Genomic DNA, 23,625 nt, shown 5'->3' with positions numbered 1-23,625 from the left:
GACCCTGTTCTGCTGAGAGCATCAACTATTCTTAATGGTGATCAGCTTCCAAGTATTTCTTTTTTTCTTTTTTTTTTTTTTGAGACAGAGTCTTGCTCTATCCCAGGCTGGACCAAGTATTCTCTTAATAGTGATCAGCTTCCAAGTATTCTCTCTCCACCTTGTCAAGGTTATCTTACCAGTTGGTCTTGGTTAGATTATTTTTCTTTTTCTTTTTTCTTTTTTTTTTTTTTTTTTTTTAGAGACAGGGTCTCACTCTCTTGCCCAGGCTGGAATGCAGTGGCATTATCATAGCTCACTGCAGCCTCAGGCTCCTAGGCTCAAGTAATCCTCCCACAACAACCTCCAGAGTAGCTGGGACTGCAGGCACATACCACCATGCTTGGCTAATTATTTTTTTTTTTAAAGGTGAAGTCTCACTATGTGCCCAGGCTGGTCTCAAACTCCAGGTCTCAGCCCGTGCCTGGCCTTCTTTCACATAAAACCAGGATCAATTAAAGCCTATGTAAACTTAAGATGTATGTATTAACTGAAGAAAAACAGAGCATGCATCATTCAACATTTATTCAGCAAATGATTATTAGTGTCGGACACAGTTTTAGGTACTGAACAAACTGTAGATAGAACAAACAAGGTCCATGCTCTCATGGAACTTACGTTCTAGTGGGACGGGGAAGAGACAAAAACTAAGCAAGTAAATAAGGTCATTTTGAATGAGAAGTGCAGTGAAGGAAAATAGGATGATGTTTTCCCAGCAGCATTTATTGAATAGGGAAGCCTTTCCCCATTCTTTGTTTTCATCAGGTTTGTCAAAGATCAGATAGTTGTAGATTTGCAGTCTTATTTCTGTATTCTCTATTCTGTTCTACTGGTCTGTGTATCTGTTTTTGTACCAGTACGATGCTGTTTGGTAACTGTAGCCCCGTAGCATAGTTTGAAGTCGGGTAGCGTGATGCCTCGAGCTTTGTTCTTTTTGCTTAGGATTTGCCTTGGCTATTCAGGCTCTTTTTTGGTTCCCTGTGAATTTTAAAATAAAATTTTCTAGTTCTGTGAAGAATCTCAATGGTGGTTTAATAGTAATGGCATTAAATCTATAAATTGCCTCGGGCAGTGTGGCCATTTTAACGATATCGATTCTTCCTGTCCATGAGCGTGGAATGTTTTTCCATTTGTTTGTGTCATCTCTGGTTTCTTTGAGCAGTGGTTTGTAGTTCTTTCACCTCCCTAGTTAGCTGTATTCCTAGGTATTTTATTCTTTTTGTGGCTATTGTGAATGGTGGGAGTTTATTCCTGATTTGGCTCTCGGCTTGACTGTTATTAGTGTATAGTAATGCTAGTGATTTTTGCACATTGATTTTGTATCCTGAGACTTTGTTGAAGTTGTTTATCAGCTTAAGAATCTTTTGGGCTGAGACTATGGGTTATCTAGATACAAGATCATGTTGTCTGCCAACAGGGATAGTTTGATATCCTCTCTTCAATCCAATTACTGGGTATATACCCAAAGGAATATACATCATTCTATTATAAAGACACATGCACACAAATGTTCATTGCAGCACTATTCACAATAGCAAAGACATGGAATCAACCTAAATGCCCATCAGTGATGGACTGGGTAAAGAAAATGTGGTACATAAACACCATGGAATACTATGCAGCCATAAAAAAGAATGAGATCATGTCCTTTGCAGGGACATAGATGGAGCTGGAGGCCATCATCCTTAGCAAACTAATGCAGGAACAGAAAACCAAATACTGCCTGTTCTCACTTATAAGTGGGAGCTAAATGATGTGGGCACATGAACACATAGAGGGGAACAACACATGTTGGGGCCTATCAGAGGGTGAAGGGTGGGAGGTGGGAGGGGATCAGGAAAAATGACCAATGGGTACTAGGCTTAATACCTGGGTGATGAAATAATCTGTACAACAAAACCCCGTGACACAAGTTTACCTGTGTAACAAATCTGCACATGTACCCCTGAACTTAAAGTTTTTTTTTTTTTTTTAAAAAAGGAAAAATAGGATAATGTGATAGAAAGTTAAGGGGTCAGATAAGGCTATTTTGAGATGGTCAGGGAAGTATTTTCTGATAAAATAGCACTTGAGCTGTGACCCTAATGGCAAGGAACCATCCTACTGGCCAGAGTGTAATTGTGAGGGAGTGGTATGAGGAGATGAGGAGTGTAGAAGATATCAAAAATGTAGGCAGAGGCTATGTCATGTTTAGGCCTTCATGGGCCTTCGTACTGTTTGGATTTTATCTAACACTTAAGAGTCCATGAAACAATTTTTTTCTAGAAGAATCTGTGTAACATTGGTAGTATTCCCCAAATTCTGGGGGAGGAATTCAATGCTGGAAGATATTGCAGGTCCTACAGAAATTTCACTGGCACGTTAAATCTTTAACATTTTAATAATCTCTGGAGTAATTTTATTATTGAGCCTATTGTGATCATATCCTGATACGTGTGTAAGTGCCACCTAAAAAATTAGTGTGCCTTGAGTCCCTTATCTAAAATGGTTATAGTGACCTTCCTCTAACAAACTCTGTGATGTACACAAAGAATTATGATTTTTTTTCTCAGTATCAAGAGTAGCATTCAAATTGCTGTACTTCTATAAATAGACAACTTAAGATTGAGAGGAGTATTGTATTGAGATTTACAAATATATGATTGTCTTATTTTTCCCTAATTTTTTCCAGCAGAAATGCAGTATCCATTTCTAACCTCCCAAATATATATATATATGTACGTATGTGTATATAAATGTATACGTAGATATATATGTATTTTGGTGGGTTTAATGTTTTTCATCTTTTTTCATACTTAGGGGCTTCGTTTAACTTCTGGTTAAGTCTTTATTTCTTTTATCTAAAGCATGTAGAATTTTAAGAAAACTATTCCCTGAATGTGGTTTTCTGTGTTATATACTTTTGTGTTTGTGCATATTTATGGAGCAATGCTTTGGGAAAAATAACATTTTTATTCACCCCTTGCTTAAATCCTTAATCCTTTTTAGCTATAAAAGTACTTAGAAGTTCTTATCTTCCATTACAGTTTTTTAATGTTAAAAAGTTGAGCAAGTTTTCACATTTAAAGGTAAATCCTATTGCAGAATAATAGAATATTGCTGATGGGTAACTTTCTTATGCAAATTACATTGTCCCATGGCATAAAATTTCTGGGCATCTATCAGTATTGGGAAATCTAAGCCCTTTAGGCCGAGCACAGTGGCTCACACCTATAATCCCAGCACTTTGGGAGACTGAGGCGGGTAGATCACATGAGGTTAGGAGTTTGAGACCAGCCTGGCCAACAAGGTGAAACTCTGTCTCTACTAAAAATACAAGAATTAGCCAAGTGTGGTGGCATGCGCCTATAATCCCAGCTACTTGGGAGGCTAAGGCAGGAGAATCATTTGAACCTGGGAAGCAGAGGTTGCAGTGAGCCAAGATTGTGCCACTGCACTCCAGCCTGGGCGACAGAGTGAAGCTCTGTCTCAAAAAAAAAAAAGAAGAAGAGAAGAAGAAGAAGAAGAAGAAATCTAAGCCCTTTAAGGACCTTTGAAGCCCTTTAAGGACCTTTGATTTATTAATGCTACATTTTCTCATTTGTATCCCTTTAAAGCAAATTTTTTAAAAAATGTATCATCATTTGGTCTCTATTTCTTTTCTTTTTCAAACAGGAAACAGAGAACACTGCATGCAAAGTTGGAAATGAGTCCCCTGTACAAGAATTGAAACAAGATGTGTCTAAAAAGGTTGGAAAGATACAATGTCAATATTAGTTTATAACAGACATCATATTTATATGGTATATTTCAAACAGTTTTTATATTCTTTTAGGACAGCGCTGTGTACATGATTGATGTTCAGTAAATGTTTCATGAATGTCACATTTGTGGTTGAAGACATTTCAGTCTTTTTAGAAGTCCTTTTCATATTCTAATTGGTAATTTATCCTTGAAACAGTATTTTATAAAATGCTTTTATTTTTTATTCTTGTATTTTTATCAGAAATAAGTCCTAACTATTCTTGAGGTTACTACCAGGAGTTACAGGTATTGAAAAGCTCAGTGCAGCAACATTCTGATGTCTTTAGTAATCAGAAGTTATGAGAAGTCCTTACTCTGATAGTACCTTTGATAACCTTTTAAAAAACTGATGCTGTGAAGCTTCAAAGGTTGGTTTACTAGAAGAGACTGGGCACAAGATCAATCTTTTGAAAATGTGCAGTTCACAGTATCAGCATAAAACTCAAAGAGAAAGACAGGATGGTGTGTTTTTATTCATTTATACAAGTTTTAAGTGTTTTCTGTGCCCTAGGCAATCTTCTAGCCAGTGGGTTTCCAGAGGCTAACAAAATGACACATTCTTCACCCCAGAGTTTCTCCAGTAGTGGCACTTGACATTTTGGCTAATAGAGGGTAGGGGAGGGCCTGTTGTGTGCATTGTAAGATGTTTTAGCAGTATCCCTAACTTCTATTTACTAGATGCCAGTAGCATCCCCAATTCCCAATTATGACAACCAAATATATCTTCGGATGTCTGGAAAGGGGTATGGAACAAAATAACCCCTAAGGGAAAACCACTCTTCTATCCTTATGGAATTTAGAAATTTAATGGACTACATTTTTGGGGTTTTTTTGTTTGTTTTTTGTTTTGTTTGTTTGTTTCTTTTTTTGTTCTGTCGCCCAAGCTAGAGTGCAGTGGCACGATCATGGCTCACTGTAGCCTCCACCTCCTGGGCTCAAGTGATCCTCCCACCTCAGCCTTTCGAGTAGCTGGGACCACAGGTGTGTGCCACCACGCCTGGATAATTTTTGTATATTTTGTAGAGACAAGGTTTTGCCATGTTACCCAGGCTGGTCTCGAAATTCTGAGCTCACGCAATCCACCCACCTCAGCCTCCCAAAGTGCTGGGATTATAGGTGTGCAACACTGTGCCCAGCTGGACCACATATTTTAATATTGATCATACTTTTTTCTTTAAAGGAAAAATGTTCCCTTTTGGGACAAATGGTGGATTGCATAGCAGTGTACATGACAGGAATTGAACCATTTTTTTAAAAAAGGAAATTGCCTACAATTCTATACTATAACACGCAGGTGTCTTGATTTTTCAGCATTTCCTTCTGGTTCTCACCCATTAGCATACATTTTTTCTGCCTAATTGTAGTATAGGTAGAATTTTATATTCTGTCTTTTACTCTTACCATTTTTAGATTTTCCTCATACTTCTATATTATTTCTGTACTCAGATGCATCAGTTTCCATCAAGTAAATGGATTACAATGTAGCCAACCATTTTTATTGTTGAAACTTAAAATATTCCTGTTTTTTCCACTATCGCTTTTCTTATCTTTTTAAAGAATGTTTTTCTTAGGATGAGTTACAAATGCGTAACTATCTATAGTTAATGGGGAAAAAGATGATTTTAAGGAGAGTTTAGAAGATTAATTCAAGTTGTTTAGCTCCGAACTCAAGCTTATGACCCAAAAACCAGCAGATGCAGGGAGATTAACATTCTTAAACAGACTACACCTAAACTCCACTATTTGGACTGATGGCAGGACCATGGAAAGAGTTCACCTTGTCTTTTCCCTTCCTTTCTTTCTTTTTCTTTTTTGAAATGGAGTCTCACTCTGTCACCCAGGCTGGAGTGCAGTGGCACGATCTCGGCTCACTGCAACCTCCGCCTCCCAGGTTCAAGCAATTCTCCTGCCTCAGCCTCCCTAGAAGCTGAGATTACAGGTATGTGCCCCACGCTGGGCTAATTGTTGTATTTTTAGTAGAGACAGGGTTTCACCATGTTGGCCAGGCTGGTCTTGAACTCCTGACCTCATGAGATCCACCTGCCTCGGCCTCCCGATTACAGGCATGAGTCACTGCACCCGGGCCCCTTTCTTTCTTATATGTAGCTTAAAATATAAACAGGCTTTCTATTATCTTCTACCAACATTTAGAAGAAAAGAAAATATATTTTCTCCCCAGTCCTGTCATTACTAACATTAAATGTTATCCTGCTCCCAGATCAGTTATCCTGCTCCATCTCAAAAAAAAAACATTTGGACAGGCTAAGATAGGAGAGAAAAGGCATTACTGAAGGCATGGAGGTGGGGAATGTGCAGAACTTTTGAGGATGAGCCTAGAGAGCAAAGTTAGGGCCAGGTTATAGAAATGCCTTATGTCATACTAAACTGCTTTTTATTTTTTTTGAGACTTGAGTCTCGCTCTGTTGCCCAGGTTGGAGTGCAGTGGTGTGATCTCAGCTCACTGCAACCTCCGCCTCCTGGGTTCAAGCAATTCTTCTGCCTCAGCCTCCCGAGTAGCTGGGATTACAGCCACACACCACCATGCCAGGCTAATTTTTAATATTTATTTATTTATTTATTTATTTTGTATTTTTAGTAGTGACGGGGTTTCACCATATTAGCCAGGCTGGTTTCAAACTCCTGACCTCAGGTGATCCGCCCACCTCGGCCTCCCAAAGTGCTGGATTTACAAGCTTAAACCACCGTGCCTAGCCACAGTGAGCTTTTTGAAGCAAACAATGCTTTAGCATAATCATCTCTGTGTGTGTCTTGGTTCTCACTGTTCTCTTAGTCTTTCTCTTTTCACTATTTCCTAAAATCCAGAAAAGAAATGCCAGGGCTAGGCACCGTAAGAAGGTGTCATGAGGCATATCAAGAGGCAGAAAACACGGACCTTGCTCTCCAGGTACTAATTATCTGGTATAGAGAAAATAAATAGAGCTAGCCCATATACAGCTCTGTATTTGTATTATAGTTCATGCTATTACTGAACAGTAAGAATAGTAATAGAAGTGCAGAGGAGGGAGAGATTATTCTCAGATAAGGGATTGGGGAAGACAGGGTTTTCAACCTCATTTTGACCCCTCTTGTGACACAGACATTTCCATTATGCGTAGTGATTATTTCAAACCTTTATACTCACCTCATGCTCACTGTACCCACTCACATCCCCCTCATTTTCAGGAGATAACCTTGTTTCCTACTCCACGTAAATATTAGAGGCTAAAAAGCCTGAATCCATTCCTTTGTATCATCTTTCACTTCTTTTACCTACATATTTATTGTCATTTCTTACCTCTTTTTCATGTCATCCATCACTGATGATTTAGTATCTTGTTTTCTGTCCAAAGTAGTGTGGTATAATGCAAAGATCACTGGATGTTTAAGAAAGATCTGGATTTCAGTTTTGGCTTTGTAGCTTACTAATTGTGGGACTGGCAAATTTCTTAAAGCCTTTACCTCAGAGTCCTGCTTTTCTAGGAGGAAGATAATCCAGCTACCTAACCCAAAGGTCTATATGGCAATTAAATGGGAATTTATATACTAGGTCTAATACACAGTAGGCCTTCATTCCTTTCTTTTCCAGAACATTGCTCTGTTATCTTCTTTTCCAGTGGTTCCTTCCCTTCAGGTTATAAAAGTGCTGGGACACTTTATTGAAATCTTTTTGCATTTATAGCTAAGCTTTTTGAAAACTCAGACCATGCTAATGTCTCTATGTCTTCACCTCGTATTCATTCTCAAATCCACTGGAATATGACTTCTGTTATCACTGTTATCATTTAGGTTCTCCGCACTCAGTAACCACCTAATTGACAAATTGGTTGGACTCTGGTTAGTTCTGGTGAAAGCAAGGTAATTTCTAAGGTTAACAATTTGAAGATTGAGAAAAACTAACATATAGAACATGCTAAGAAATCCGGGATGAATATTACTGAGCAGCAGTAATATCCAGTTCAAGTTAGCATGAAATTGTAGTAAACCAGATTAGGATGGTTCTGTGATACATTCCATTAACTTTCTGAAGCCAAGGAATTGAGAAAGCAGAAGTTGTTCATGGTTGGGCATGGTAGTGGGATAACTGATCTGGGAGATTTAATGTTAGTAATGACAGGACTGGGGAGAAAATATATTTTCTTTTCTTCTAAATGTTGGTAGAAGATAATAGAAAGCCTGTTTATATTTTAAGCTACATATAAGAAAGAAAGGGGCCCGGGTGCAGTGACTCATGCCTGTAATCGGGAGGCCGAGGCAGGTGGATCTCATGAGGTCAGGAGTTCAAGACCAGCCTGGCCAACATGGTGAAACCCTGTCTCTACTAAAAATACAACAATTAGCCCAGCGTGGGGCACATACCTGTAATCTCAGCTTCTAGGGAGGCTGAGGCAGGAGAATTGCTTGAACCTGGGAGGCGGAGGTTGCGGTGAGCCGAGATCGTGCCACTGCACTCCAGCCTGGGTGACAGAGTGAGACACCATTTCAAAAAAGAAAAAGAAAGAAAGGAAGGGAAAAGACAAGGTGAACTCTTTCCATGGTCCTGCCATCAGTCCAAATAGTAGAGTTTAGGTGTAGTCTGTTTAAGAATGTTAATCTCCCTGCATCTGCTGTTTTTGGGTCATAAGCTTGAGTTCAGAGCTAAACAACTTGAATTCTTCTCCTGGGGATTTGGATTATCATGGTTTTGTTAAGTGGGCTCAAACAGTAGGCTGGTATTACAGCAAGTTTGGCATAAATATGTAAATGAATCAGGATATTGAGTCTTAGTGTAAGTTTAGGATTGAACTTGATTTTATAGGGTTATTTGACCTTTTGTACCTAAGTGTTAACACACATTCCCTATTATGAGGGTTAAGAGTATAGATGCTGGAATCAAACTCCCTGGGTTTATACCTGCTTCATCACTTACTAGCTTTGTGACCTTGGACAAATCATTTGATTAGTTCCCTCATTTATAAAAGGGTGACAGTAGAAGTAGAATCTCTTAAGGTTGTCGTAAAGATTAAAATATGTAAAGTATTAAGAACATTGCCTGGCACTTACTAAGTACTGTGTAAATGATTAGCTGTTATTATGTTCTTATAAATAGCTTCATTTTAAAAAAACTACTTTTAACCCTTTCATCAGATTATTGAAAGTATTATTGAGGAGAGTCAGAAAGTACTACAGCTTGAAGATGACTCTTTGGATTCCAAAGGAAAAGAACTCTCTGATCAAGCTACTGCCAGTCCTGTTGTGGCTAGAACAGATCTGAGCAATATACCCAGACTGTTAGCCATAGATCAAGTACTGCAGGAAGAATCCCAAAAGGCAGAGAGTCAGAATACATTTCAAGAGACTGAATTAGAATTTAAAAAATGCTTTCCTTCTGATGAAACCTGTGAGAAACCAGTAGATGAAACCACAAAGTTAACTCAAACAAGTTCAACTGAGCAGCTTAATGTGCTTGAAACTGAAGCAGAAGTATTGAACAAGGAAGCAGTGGAAGTCAAAGGAAGTGATGTTCTAGGACCTGTGTCCTCAGACTCCTTATCTACTAAAGATTTTGCTGCTGTGGAAGAAGTGGCCCCTGCCAAACCCCCGAGACACCTTACTCCAGAGCCTGATATAGTGGCTAGTACAAAGAAGCCTGTTCCAGCACGCCCACCTCCTCCAACTAATTTCCCACCTCCTAGACCCCCACCTCCATCTCGACCTGCTCCACCACCAAGAAAAAGGAAAAGCGAATTGGAATTTGAGACTTTGAAAACTCCTGATCTAGATGGCAAGTATTAATTGAGAAATCACTCTGTTGGTTGGGCACAGTGGCTCACGCCTGTAATCCCAGCACTTTGGGAGGCCGAGGTGGGCAGATCGCTTGAGCTCAGTTCAAGACCAGCCTGGGCAATATGGTGAAACCCCATCTGAACAACAACAAAAATAATACAAAAATTAGCTGGCCATGGTGGCATGCGCCTGTAATCCCAGCTACTTGGGAGGCTGAGGCAGGAGAATTGCTTGGGCCTGGGAGGCAGAGACTGCAGTGAGCCAGGGTCATGCCATTGCACTCCAGCCTGGGTGATCAGAGTGAAATCTTGTCTCAAAAAAAGAGAGAGCGCAATAACCCTTTGTGGTAAAAATTTTGGAGTTGAAACTGTTTACCTTTCTGCTTTTATTTCACTTTATAAAAAAACTCACTGGCAACCAAGTTGTTAAAATTATTTCTTTAGTAATAGACAAAATGTAAAAATGTTTACATTGGTGAAAGTTACTTTACTATAATTGAACACTTCAGCAGACTTCAAACTTTCGAATCTGTTGCCATCTGAGAGAGAGTGACATGTGAAAAAAACATGGGATTTGGAGACCTAAAGTCTGAATTCAAGTCCTGCATCTTTTTTTTTGTATGAGCTGTATAGTCTTGAGGAAATTAAATAACTTGTTTGAACCATGGTTTCCCTGTATAGGAAATGAGAGAGTAATCAAACCACTTTCCTCACAGGGTTGTTATAAGAATCAAACAAAAAGGGTTGTTATTGTTATTATTATCATTGCAGTTCCCAAAGAGAATATTACGTCTGATTCTCTCCTAACTACAAGCATGGCTTCAGAGAGTACGGTCAAGGATTCTCAGCCTTCTCTTGATTTGGCAAGTGCTACCAGTGGAGATAAAATAGTTACTGCCCAGGTTGGTGAATTAGTGTTCTATTTCATATAGACTTTATCAGCTCCCTACAACTGGCTGGTTTGCTGATTATGGAGCCTTCTATATTCTGCAGGCCAAATATTTATTTGTCCTCCAAACCTGACCCCCTTACTTCCCTTGATCAGCTCTGCTACACACTAACTGGGTGAGCCTACCAAGCTGTTAGCATCTGGATCTCAGATGCCCCATCAATAAAATGGAGGAAAAATCCTTCCTTGAGGGTTTGAAATGAGCTAAAATATGCCAAGTATCTAGCAGGTAATAGGTATTCAAAAAACGACAGATGCTAGCAGGTAATAGGTATTTGAAAAACGACGATGCTACTATTTGTAATATTGTTGGTGCTAATAAACACCAACTATAGTCTATATTTGTCCTGTATTGGTCAGAATTGAAGACTTTTTTTTATAATTTCCTTTTCCTAATCATAAAAAACTTTATATGCTAGGAAGTGGGCTACACAAAAGACTTGATAATGTTAATTTTACCACAGCCAGATTCTGGGACTCAGAGTTACTTACATGGTAGCTATGGTGGGCCGGGCTACCAGACTACAACATATGACACTATAGTCTTGTTATAGCCTTAGAGCAGGGGTCAGTAGTGGCCTGCTTTGGTAGGATCCCCAAGCTAAGAATGTTCTTTACATTTTTAAAGGTTGTTTAAGAAGAAGAATATGCAACAGAGACTCTATATGAACAAAAATGCCTTAAATATTTATAATATGGCTCTTTATAGAGAGAAGTTTTCTGACCCCTACCTTTGAGGTAGCCACATACAGTCCAGATTAATAGCATCTTAGTAGAGAAATGCTTTTTGGCTAGGTTCAAATAGAACATTTATTTTTTTTCAAGAATACTAAGACATTATTTCATGAGCAGCAATAGTTTTGGTTCCTAATGTTTTTCAGCATGCTGGGAAAAACGAAGGACTGAAATGTAATGTTCCATTTAGATTTTCAGCAGACTCCATTACTTGAATTATGAAATTCTTTAGAATTATTGTGGTAATAATTGAAAATTTATAGAAATTGATTCAGTCTAATTTCTGTTTATAAAATTATATTTCCAGGAAAATGGAAAAGCACCTGATGAGCAGACTGTAGCAGGTGAAGTGATGGGCCCTCAGAGACCTAGATCCAACTCTGGGAGAGAGCTTACTGATGAGGTAGAAATAGATTTTTTTGTTCTTGTTCTTAAAACATAAAGTACAAAAAACATAATGGGAAGATGAAAACCTTCTGAAGATGGATGGTAATGATGGGTGCATAAAATGTGAATATACTTAATGACCCAGAACTGTACATTTAAAAATGGTTAAAATTGTAAATTTTATGTTATGTGTAGTTTACCACAATTTAATTTTTTTTAAGTTTATTGCTGTTATGCAAAAAAAAAAAAAAAAATACAGAGGAAAAACTGAAAATTGAAGATTGTCTTTGTTTTGTTGATATGCTGGATGTTGCATCTCTGATTTAAACTTGCCCTTTCACTCAATTGCATAGTGGAATAAATATATTGAAAGCAAGGTTTATATTTTATAGAAAGTGGGCTTTAAAAGAACTTGATATTGAGGCCAGGTGTGGTGGCTCACTCCTGTAATCGCAGCACTTTGGGAGGCCAAGGCGGGTGGGTCACTTGAGGTCAGGAGTTCGAGACCCAGCCTGGCCAACATGGCAAAACCCCGTCTCTACTAAAAATACAAAAATTAGACAGGCATGGTGGTGCACACCTGTAATCCCAGTTACCCAGAGGCTGAGGCAGGAGAATCACTTGAACCCAGGAGGCAGAGGTTGCAGTGAGCTGAGATCGCACCACTGCACTCCAGCCTGGGCGACAGAGCAAGACTCGATCGCAAGAAAAAGAAATTTAAATAATAATAATAATAAAAGAACTTGATATTATAAATACATGTTATACCAACATAAATTTTATTATTTTAATGGTTTCTTACCATTAAAACTTAGTATGCATCTATTAGCCAACTTATTCAGAATTAAATTTTACAGCGAAATCTTAGTTTATGTTTCTTTAAAACAATACATTTTTTGAAATATTGCACTTTGGAAGACAGTTTGGCAGTTCCTCAAAATGTTAAACATAGTGTTACCATGACCTAGCAGTTCCATTCCTTTGTATGTACCAATGAGAAACGAAAACATATGTTCGCCGGGCGCGGTGGCTCACGCCTGTAATCCCAGCACTTTGGGAGGCCGAGACGGGCGGATCATGAGGTCAGGAGATCGAGACCATCCTGGCTAACACAGTGAAACCCCATCTCTGCTAAAAAATACAAAAAAATTAGCCGGGCGTAGCGGCGGGCGCCTGTAGTCCCAGCTACTCGGGAGGCTGAGGCTGGAGAATAGCATGAACCCGGGAGGCAGAGCTTGCAGTGAGCCGAAATCGCGTCACTGCACTGCAGCCTGGGGGCAGAGCGAGACTCTGTCTCCAAAAAAAAAAAAAAGAAAAGAAAACATATGTTCACACAAAAAATGTACACAAATATTCACAGCATCCTTATTCATAACAGCCAAAAACTGGAAACAACCCAAATGTTCATCACTGATTGGATGGATAAATAAAACGTGGTATATTTATACCATGTTGTATTTTTTAGCAATTAAAAGGAATGAAGCAATAAAGTACTGATACATGCTACAACATGGATAAACCTTGAAGACATCATGTTAAGTTAAAGAAACCAGATGTAAAAGGCCATATATTACAGGATTTGATTTATATGAAATGTCCAGAATAGGCAAATCTATAGAAACAGAAAGTAGATTAGTATTTGCCAGGGGCTAGGAAGAAAGGGAAATGAGGTGTGACTGCTAATGGGTAGGGAATTTCCTTTTGGGGTGCAGAAAATATTCTGACTTAGTGGCGATAGTTGTACAACTCTGTGAATATACTAAAAAACATTGAATTATATGCTTTAAATGAGTGCATTTTGTGGCATGTGAATTGTATCTCAATAAAAATGTTAGAAATTATTGTGTGCAGTATTGAATGTATCTAAAAAGCCTTTAGCTTAAATTTTAGGGGATTTTGTAGACTCAAAAAGATAATTAAATTGCAGGTCATCTTGGTGTGATTGTTTTTTTTAACCTCAGGAAATTTTAGCCAGTGTAATGATTAAGAACCTGGATACTGGAGAAGAAATACCTTTGAGTCTTGCAGAAGAGAAACTACCAACAGGCATTAATCCTCTCACTCTACACATCATGAGAAGGACAAAAGAATATGTAAGGTGTGGCCTAACGTTGTTATTTGTCATTAATAGTATTTCAGAGTTGTTAAGATTTCTCTGTTAATAAACTATGACAATCCCTAATTTGGTTTCATTCAGTGTTTTTCTTTATTCTGGAATTAAAATAGAGTTAAATAAGGTAGGTATTCTTTAACTTTGCTCTTCATTATGACTGTACAGTTACTTGGGGGAATAGTATAAATATTAAATCCCATAGCACTTAGTTTCTCTTTTTTAATGATTTAAATTATACTTGGGACAATATAAAAACAGTGAGGGATTACATGCCTGTAATCCCAGCACTTTGGGAGGCTGAGGCAGCACTTGAATTCAGGAGTTACAGGGGCCTGGGCAACATAGTGAGACCTCATCTCCACAAAAATAAATAAATAAAAATAACCAAAAAAAGTTGAGGCTAAAAAACTATGTAGAATGAACACTTAGTCTTCTGAAACTTTGCTTTAAGGATCATAAAATGGTTTAAATATTTGTACTGTTTTTGTAGGATCAGAAAATGGCTTTAAAGTGAGATGAGTGACTTTACTATGAGATGTATGTAGATCTAAGGAATCATTTCTGTAAAAGCAGGAGCTATTTTATTAAATGTAATGCAGGATGTACTTAATGAGTAGGGAGGAAGATACCTACAAGTTACTTTATTATTTCACTACAGCACATTTTGCCAAGCAAAAAGCCTTGTTTGTAATAGGTTTTTCATAAATTGCTAAATTGTATTCATTTATATGTTATACATTGCACCTTGCTTAAAGATTCTTTTCTTCAGTTTCTGAAGCCTGTAAGTTGTCAGGTCCGTCATTTAAATTAAATTATATGGGCTGAGCACGGTGGCTCACACCTGTAATTCTAGCACTTTAAGAGGCCAAGGCAGGCGGATTGCCTGAGCTCAGGAGTTTGACACCAGCCTGGGCAACATGGTGAAACCGTCTCTACCAAAATAAAAAAAATTAGCCAGACATGGCAGTGTGCACATATAGTCCCAAGTACTCAGGAGGTTGAGGCAGGAGAATTACTTGAACCGGGGAGGCAGAGATTGCAGTGAGCCAAGATTGTGCCACTGCACTCCAGCCTGAGCGACAGAGCGAGACTCCATCTCCTAAATAAATAAATAAATAAATAAATGTAAAGCTTATTAGCATAGTTTTTCTTATTCTGATTAACTGGTTATATAGTAAGTATAAACAGGGATTTTTAAGAAGAATAGAAGAAATGGTTTATTTTAAAACAACTTCCCCTTCTTACAGTAATGACGCGGCACAGTCAGATGATGAAGAGAAGTTACAGTCTCAGCCAACAGATACTGATGGTGGAAGGTTAAAACAGAAAACGTGAGTTACAGTACATCCCTTTTCTTCATTTCAAGTTTTTATTTAAAAAAATATGAGAACTACCATACTATTTTAAATTGTACTCCATATTGTTTTTATGTCTACCCACCACCACTCCTCCCTGTCCCTCGCTGGTAATAATAATAAAGCATCTGACATACAGAAAATGACCAGTAAGTGTTGCACCATACCTGTGTTTTTCTACTGGTAGGTAGGTACCAGAAGTGTTGTAGAAGAACGTGATTGTCCTTGAAGTTGTCTTTTCCCTCTCTCTTCATCTCTGCAGTCCTATTTGTCTTTCGAAACCCAACTATAATGAGATTCTTCCTGACTACTACAGTCTGTAGCAATTTTCTTTCTTTTCTCAATTTGGGAATACCTGTAGTCTATAACTTACTTTTTCCCTTTACAATATATTGTCTTAAACTGTTTTCAGTTAAACTGTTTTCAGACAAATACACATTAAACAATCAAAGCGTATGTTGCAAAAGGATTCTGATTATGCCATCCTTCTGTTTCCCCTACAAACTTCTAGATCAATGGTGGGCCTATACATTTTGTTTGATTATACACAAGTCTCTAAATTGATAATAATTAACTCTTAAGGTCCAAAGGGAATTCTCCACTTGAGTCCTTTTCCTAGTGTGTATCAAATAAAGCATTTTCCTAGTGTGTATCAAATAAAGAATTTTTAGGAAACATGTACCTAAAATGCAGGCATATGGTAGCACCTTAGATATTTGGAACTTGGCCATCTAGTAGTTGCAGTTATCAGGAACCTGAGAATAAGGAATTACTACAATTATTCAGAGACAGATAAACATCCAGAAGAGATGTCACATAGTCCATGCACTAAAGCTCATTATTTTTCTAAGAGAAAAGTTCCTCAAGTTTATTCAAAGCCATTATGCTTATTTCTTACATCATTTTTTAAAAACTCTGGTCAAGTGTCTGAGCTTACTGCAAAACAGAAGCATCGAACTGTGACAACAGGTAAGTTGACACATAAGAACGTCAGATAATCAGAAAAATGATAAAATAACTCATAATATAGGTGGGTACCGTGGCTCACGCCTATAATCCCAGCATTTTGGGACACCACAGTAGGAGGATCACTTGAGCCCAGGAGTTTGAGAGCAGCCTGAGCAACATAGGTGGACTCACTCTTTACAAAAAAATTTTAAAAATTAGCCGGACATGGTGGCACACACATGTGGTCTCAGCTACTCAGGAGGCTGAGATGGGAGAATTGCTTGAGCCTGGGGGGTCGAGGCTGCAGTGAGCCATGATCACACCACTGCACTTTAGCCTGGGTGACAGAGCAAGACCTTGCCGCCCCCCCCAACAAAAAAAAGAACTCATAATATAGCACAATCATCATATCACAGTGCTTTTCAACCTTTTCTCATGCCATGACACACAAAGAACATAATAGTATTTGCACTGAATGCTGGGGTAAGCTGATAAGGTAGCTGATGGCCAGAGAAGATTGGCCCAGGCTTCCCTCGGCCCTGCCCTGTTGCCTTGAAGGCTGAGTGGGGAACCAATAGTATGGCCCACCTGCAATGCATTAGAAAGGCTCTGAATGTATTAAAGAACCAAAATGATGGTAGCAATGATCTTATCCATCAAGGAATGAAATTTAGGGAACATAAAGTGCCATTTAAGAAGGCATAAAAGTAGATATTTTAGAACTATTCTCATCTGAAAAAATTAAAATGTCTGTTTTCTTGGCTTTTAAAGTGGTAGTAAACTTATCCAGAAAATACAGCTTCAGAGTTATAGGTAGCAGAGACCTTATAATGGTTTTAAAAATGGTTTATCATCTGTGTTTTCTGGTTATCAAAAGAAATACAGAAATATGTAAAATAGAAAATGAAAGTTTCTGATAATCTCAGACCCAGAAATCAGTTTTAATAGCATAGTGTATTCTCCATAGAATTTTTTGTTTCTCATAAAAGCAGGGCTACTACTCTATGTCTATAATTTGTCAACTTGCTGTTTTGTTTTATTAAGAAAATCAGATATATCATAGACATCTCTTTATATCAGCACTAATAATATATATATTGCAGTCTTTCTGAGAGCCAGATATGAGAGTTAAGTGCTTGGGATATAACAGTTAAGACATTAAGAGGCCGGGCATGGTGGCTCACGCCTGTAATCCAGAACTTTGGGAGGCCGAGGTGGGTGGATCACTTGAGGTCAGAAGTTCGAGACTAGCCTGGCCAACGTGGTGAAAGCCAGTCTCTACTAAAAATACAAAAAAATAGCTGGGTGTGGTGGTGGGCACCTGTAATCCTAGCTACTCAGGAGGCCGAGGCAGGAGAATTGCTTAAACCCAGGAGGCAGAGATTGCAGTGAGCTGAGATCATACCATTGCACTCCAGCCTGGGCAACAAGAGTGAAATTCTGTCTCAAAAAAAAAAAAAAAAAAGACATTCAGGGTGGGTGCAATGGCTCATGCTTGTTATCCTAGCACTTAGGGAGGCCGAGGCGGGTCGATAATTTGAGTCCAGGAGTTCAAGACCAGCCTGGGCAACACGGCAAGACCCCGTCTCTATAAAAAATACAAAAATTAGCCAGGCATGGTGGTATGCACCTGTAGTCCCAGCAACCCAGGAGGCAGAGGCAGATGGGTCCATTGAACCTGGGAGGTCAAGGCTGTAGTGAGCCGAAATCATACCACTGCACTGTAGCCTGGGCAGCAGAGCAAGACTCTGTCTCAATTTTAAAAATTTGAAAGAAAAAGACATTCGTGGTCTCTGCCTTCATAGAACTTCTGTTAAATGGGAGAAATAGGCATTAAACATATAATTGCACAGATAAATCTAGATACATTTGTAGTGATTGCTATAAAAGTAAAGCTCCAGGTCCTATGGAAGTATTGCAGTAGTTCCCTCTTATCCATGGGGTATATGTTCCAAGATCCCCAGTGGATACTTGAAATCACAGATAGTACCAGACTTTGCTACTATGTTTTTTCGATCTGATAACCAGGAAGGCTGCTAAGTAATAAGTGGGTATCGTCTACAGCGTGGAAACACTGGACACAGGGATGATTCACATCCCAGGTAGGATGGAACAGGATGGTGTGAGATTTCATCATGCTACTCAGAATGGCACACAATTTAAAACTTACAAATTGTTTTATTTCTGGGATTTTCCATTTAATATTTTTGGACCATGGTTGACTGGGGTAACCAAAACCATGTAAAGTGAAACTTTGGATAAATGGAGACTATATAACAAAAACTCCGTCTAAAGTTAAAAAGACCATTTTGAGAGAGCTGTTTGATCTGAGACCTAAAAAGTGAGTGGGAATTAGCCAAGGGAGAGGTGTTCCAGGCAGAAATAACCACACATGCAAAGCCCCTAAGGTTACTATAAGAGCTTGGCACATTTAAAAAGCTGAGGTTTGCTCATTCATTTTATTGTATTTCCTACCAGCACTTATTTATCTATTCCTCGATTGACAGAAAATTTAGTTTATTTCCACTTTTTGACTATTCTAAACAGTGTTACATTGAACTTCTCTGTGTATATAACTTAACAACTTTTAAAAATACTGTCCCTCATGAGCTCCCATGAATCAGTAAAAATTTACTCCTGATTCATATTTCTTTTGGTTTTAAATATCATGTACTGTGCTCTGCTTTTTATAATCTTAATATATGAAACCTGCGACTTAGCCAATTGAAAATGCAATAAATAAGTTCTATTTATGGAAGCTTGAGATGCATACTTACATTACCTCATGTTTGGGAATACCTACCAGGAAAGCTCAGCCTAATTTTATTACATACACTTACCCAAACTGAAAGAGACCATCTTCAGCTACCAAAGCATTCTATTTTGTAAGGAATATCTCTTTACTCTTTATTGGTAAAATGTGTTTTTAAGAATAGCTGGCTACAACAGTCTTCTCAAAGCAGTTCTCACCTCTGATTCATGGCTTCACCCCCAGACTCTCTAAATTGGATTATCTGGGGATGGAGCCCAGGTACCTACACTTTAAACACTCCCCTCTCCACACTACCTCTGCCAATCAATTTTATTCACCACTGAAAACCAAAGCTCTAGAATATATGAATATGGTAAATTGGGGGAAAGAGTGTTTCCTTTGCCATATTGACTTGAATATGTTTATTCCAGAGAATAAGGCATTTGGAACTCAAACACCTATTATTTATGTTTAAAAAAGGTTATTTCAAAGTAGTGTACTTTATCAGTCACAGCTAATACATTTGTCTGCAAATTGTTGAACTTTTACAGTTAACTGAGTTGATACTTTTTTCATTTTTGTTAAGGACTCAACTAAAGAAGTTTCTTGGAAAATCAGTAAAGAGAGCAAAGCACCTTGCTGAGGAATATGGTGAACGTGCTATAAATAAAGTTAAAAGTGTTAGAGATGAAGGTGAGTTAAAACAGAACATTTCAACTGAACATTCAATTAATTTGTAATCGTCTAAATTTAGCCTGTAGTTTATAAGAAGCATTCTATTTAAAATAGTAAACCTTTATAGCTGACATCTTAGTATTTCAATAAATAAGGTACTCTCTCACGTAATTTTATGAGTTTGAAGAAAAATGAATTTATACATATTTTGTGACTTTGACAATCTGAAAGGGTTGAGTGTTAAATAATCAGTTATAAATTAGTTTTGTTTTTTGTTTTTTGTTTTTTTTTGAGATGGAGTCTCACTCTTTCGCCCAGGCTGGAGCGCAGTGGCGTGATCTCAGCTCACTGCAAGCTCTACCTCCCAGGTTCACACCATTCTCCTGCCTCAGCCTCCCGAGTAGCTGGGACTACAGGTGCCCGCCACCATGCCCGGCTAATTTTTTGTGTTTTTAGTAGAGACGGGGTTTCACCGTGTTAGCCAGGATGGTCTCCATCTCATGACCTCATGATCTGCCCACCTTGGCCTCCCAAAATGTTGGGATTACAGGCGTGAGCCACTGCGCCCAGTCATAAGTTAGTTTTTTAAGGCTATTTGGTTTTGGGTTTTTTTTTTTTTAAACAGTCTTGCTCTGTCACCCAGACTGGAGTGGAATGGCATGATCTTGGCTCACTGCAACCTCTGTCTCCTGGGTTTAAGCCATTTTCCTGCCTCAGCTTACCAAGTAGCTGGGATTATAGGCACACACCACCACACCTGGCTGATTTTTGTATTTTTAGTAGAGACAGGGTTTCGCCATGTTGACCAGGCTGGTTTCGAACTCCTGACCTCAGGTGATCCGCCCACTTCTACCTCCCAACGTGCTGGAATTACAGGCATGAGCCACCACGCCCGGCCAATGCTATTTTTTTCTTTTCTTTTTTTTTTGGAGATGGAGTCTCACTCTGTCACCCAGGCTGGAGTACAGTGGCACAATCTCGGCTCACTTCAACCTCTGCCTCCTGGGTTCAAGCAATTCTCCTGCCTCAGCCTCTTGAGTAGCTGGGATTACTGGCACCTGCCACCACACCTGGCTAATTTTTGTATTTTTAGTAGGGACAGAGTTTTACCATATTGCCCAAGCTGATCTTGAACTCATGACCTCAGGTGATCTGCTCGCCTCAGCCTCTCAAAGCTCTGGGATTACAAGTGTGAGCCACCGCGGTTGGCCAACTATTTGGTTTTTACAAATACTGTCAGTTCTCCGTATCCATGGGTTCCACATGGAGGGATTCAAGCAAACACAGATAGAAAAATATTAAAAAACAAAAAATAACAATACTAAATAAATAATAAATAAAAATTTATTAAAATAAAATATAAAATTTAAAATTTTTTTTTATTTTTAAAATAAAAAATATAAAATAAAACATAAAAAATAAAACAATAGAAAAGGCCGGGCGCGGTGGCTCAAGCCTGTAATCCCAGCACTTTGGGAGGCCGAGGCGGGCGGATCACGAGGTCAGGAGATCGAGACCATCCTGGCTAACATGGTGAAACCCCGTCTCTACTAAAAATACAAAAAACTAGCCGGGCGACGTGGCGGGCGCCTGTAGTCCCAGCTACTCGGGAGGCTGAGGCAGGAGAATGGCGTGAACCCGGGAGGCGGAGCTTGCAGTGAGCCGAGATCTGGCCACTGCACTCCAGCCTGGGCGGCAGAGCGAGACTCCATCTCAAAAAAAAAAAAAAAAAAAAAAAATAGAAAAAATAATATAACAACTGTTTATATAGCATTTATGTTGCAGTAGATATTATAAGTAATCTAGAGATTAAAGTATACAGTAGGGCGAGGCCTGGTGGCTCATGCCTATAATCCCAGTACTTTGAGAGGCCAAGACAGGAGAACTGCTTGAGGCCAGGAGTTTGAGACTAGCCTGGTCAAACATAGTGAGACCCTGTCTCTACTAAAAAATAAAAATTAGCTTGGTGTAGTGAAGTGTGCCTACAGTCCCAGCTACTCAGAAGGCTGAGGAATAGGATTGCTTGAGCCCAAGAGTTCAGGGCTGCAGTGACCTATGATCGCACCACTACACTCCAACCTGAAACCCTATCTTTAAAAAAGAAAGAAAGTACATGAAAGGATGTGCATAGGTTATATGCAAATACCGTGCCATTTTATGTTAAGGGATTTGAGCATTCGCAGATTTTGATACCCATAGCAGGTCTTGCCATGGATACTGGGGAATAACTGTATTTTCAAAATTAGGTAGGTCTGGGTATGGTGGCTCATATCTGTAATCCCAACACTTTGGAAGGCTAAGGCAGGAGGATCACTTAAGCTCAGGAGTTGGAGACCAGCTTGGGCAACATAGTGAGACCCCCGTCTGTATAAAAATAAATAAATAAATTTTTTTTAATTAGGTAAATTTTCTAAATTTGCAAATATCTTGACCTCCTATGCCTTTGTCATTATTGTACTCATTTGTTTTATTTAATGAAACTTACATAGTACTTATTCAGTGCCTGGGACTGTACTAAGCACTTTTACCTGTACTAATTCATTTAATCCCATAGAAACCCTATGAGGTAAGTACCATCATATCCCCATTTGATAGATGAGAAAACTAAGAGGCATCCAAAGTTGAGTAACTTGCCTGTGGTCACACAGATAATAAATGACAGAGCTGGATTTGAACCTGGCAGTCTGGCGTTAGACTCCATGTTTTTAACCAGTATGTTACATAATAAATAAATTTTGCTCTTCCATTTAATGAATTTTCTTGGTATGCAGGAAATATGAAACTATGATAGTAGCAATATCTATATTAGCTAGTAGTGATTTCTATTGCTTTTCTGTTCAGTGTTTCATACTGATCAAGATGATCCTTCATCAAGTGATGATGAAGGAATGCCCTACACAAGACCAGTTAAATTCAAAGCAGCACACGGTTTCAAAGGACCTTATGATTTTGATCAGATCAAAGTGGTGCAAGATCTTAGTGGTGAACATATGGTAAGCAACTTTTTCATTTTTTAGGATTGATACTGTTTTTGTTAAGAGAAATACTTTGGCTTCTACAGAACTATCTCTATGTATGTAACTTTGCTAGCCTGACTCAAGAACGGTGAAGTTATGTTAACATGATGTAATGAATAGGTAATGCAGAGTGTATCTCTGAAGTATTCCAGAAGTGACTTATCGGCCAGGTGTGGTGGCTCACGCCTGTAATCCCAGCACTTTGGGAGGCCAAGACAGGTGGATCACTTGAGTTCAGGAGTTTGAGACAGCCTGACCAATATGACGAAACCCTGTCTCTATGAAAAATATAAAAATTAGCCGAGCATGGTGGTGGGTGCCTGTAATCCCAGCTACTTGGGAGGCTGAGGCAGGAGAATTGCTTGAATCCGGGAGGCAGAGGTTGTGGTGAGTCGAGATCATGCCACTGCACTGCAGCCTGGGCTACAGAGTAAAAGACTCCGTCTCGAAAAAAAAGAAAAAGAAAAAAATGAGTTATTGAATAAGTAAACTCTCAGCCTGTATCACTAAGAAACCTATGCAAAGGCACCAAACTTCAAAGCAGTTAAATTAGAGGGTGGTCTGTAACTTTGAAAAATGTTTAAAATGTTCCCAACCATATTTTAAATAATTTACAAACTATATCAGAAGCTCAATATATGTTGTGAAGTGAGATACTCAGCTAAAACAAGGAGAGAGGTAAAAGTTCAAGTGCTCCTTTAGAGTTCAAAAGTACCAATGTAGATGCAATTGCACAAACTGTATTGCAGTTAACCCCTGAAAATGCTAGGAACACAGGGAAGGCAGTGACCAAATTTAGAGCTGAATAAATAATGTTGTGCCCTTGATTAGGGAATCTGTTTACATTTTAAGTCTAAAAGTTGGCTTAACTGGATGGCAACCAAATTCAAATTTAAATTTTGATGCTTATAATCTACAGATAAAATGTTTGAGTTGATTTTAGTATTTTCCTTAAGGAAATTGATAAATTTCCTAGTACTGTATTGACTCGCTATTTCCTGTTTTAAATAAAATCTCATTGTAGTAGGCTCCAAATGACTCATTTTTAATACACTTGAATTTTGTAGAAGTGAATGGTTATTTCAATAAATGGGCTGTGGCATAATCTTT

General features: G+C 38.6%; 1 protein-coding gene across 1 annotated transcript in view; it reads left to right on the top strand.

Moving 5' to 3' along the window:
- WDR44 (WD repeat domain 44) overlaps window positions 1–23,625 on the top strand; it is a 102,187-nt gene that overhangs the window by 37,071 nt on the left and 41,491 nt on the right. The window contains 8 exon segments of the mRNA XM_033201000.1: window positions 3,694–3,768; window positions 8,947–9,583; window positions 10,356–10,486; window positions 11,576–11,671; window positions 13,617–13,753; window positions 15,016–15,099; window positions 19,410–19,516; window positions 22,340–22,491. Coding sequence (XP_033056891.1) covers window positions 3,694–3,768; window positions 8,947–9,583; window positions 10,356–10,486; window positions 11,576–11,671; window positions 13,617–13,753; window positions 15,016–15,099; window positions 19,410–19,516; window positions 22,340–22,491 — 1,419 coding nt within the window.

Source organism: Trachypithecus francoisi, unplaced genomic scaffold (genome assembly GCF_009764315.1).
Source record: "Trachypithecus francoisi isolate TF-2019V2 unplaced genomic scaffold, Tfra_2.0 Lachesis_group6, whole genome shotgun sequence".
Classification (NCBI taxonomy): Eukaryota; Metazoa; Chordata; class Mammalia; order Primates; family Cercopithecidae; genus Trachypithecus; species Trachypithecus francoisi.
Note: the sequence above shows the minus strand (reverse complement) of the source record. Positions and strands in the feature narration are given on the sequence as shown.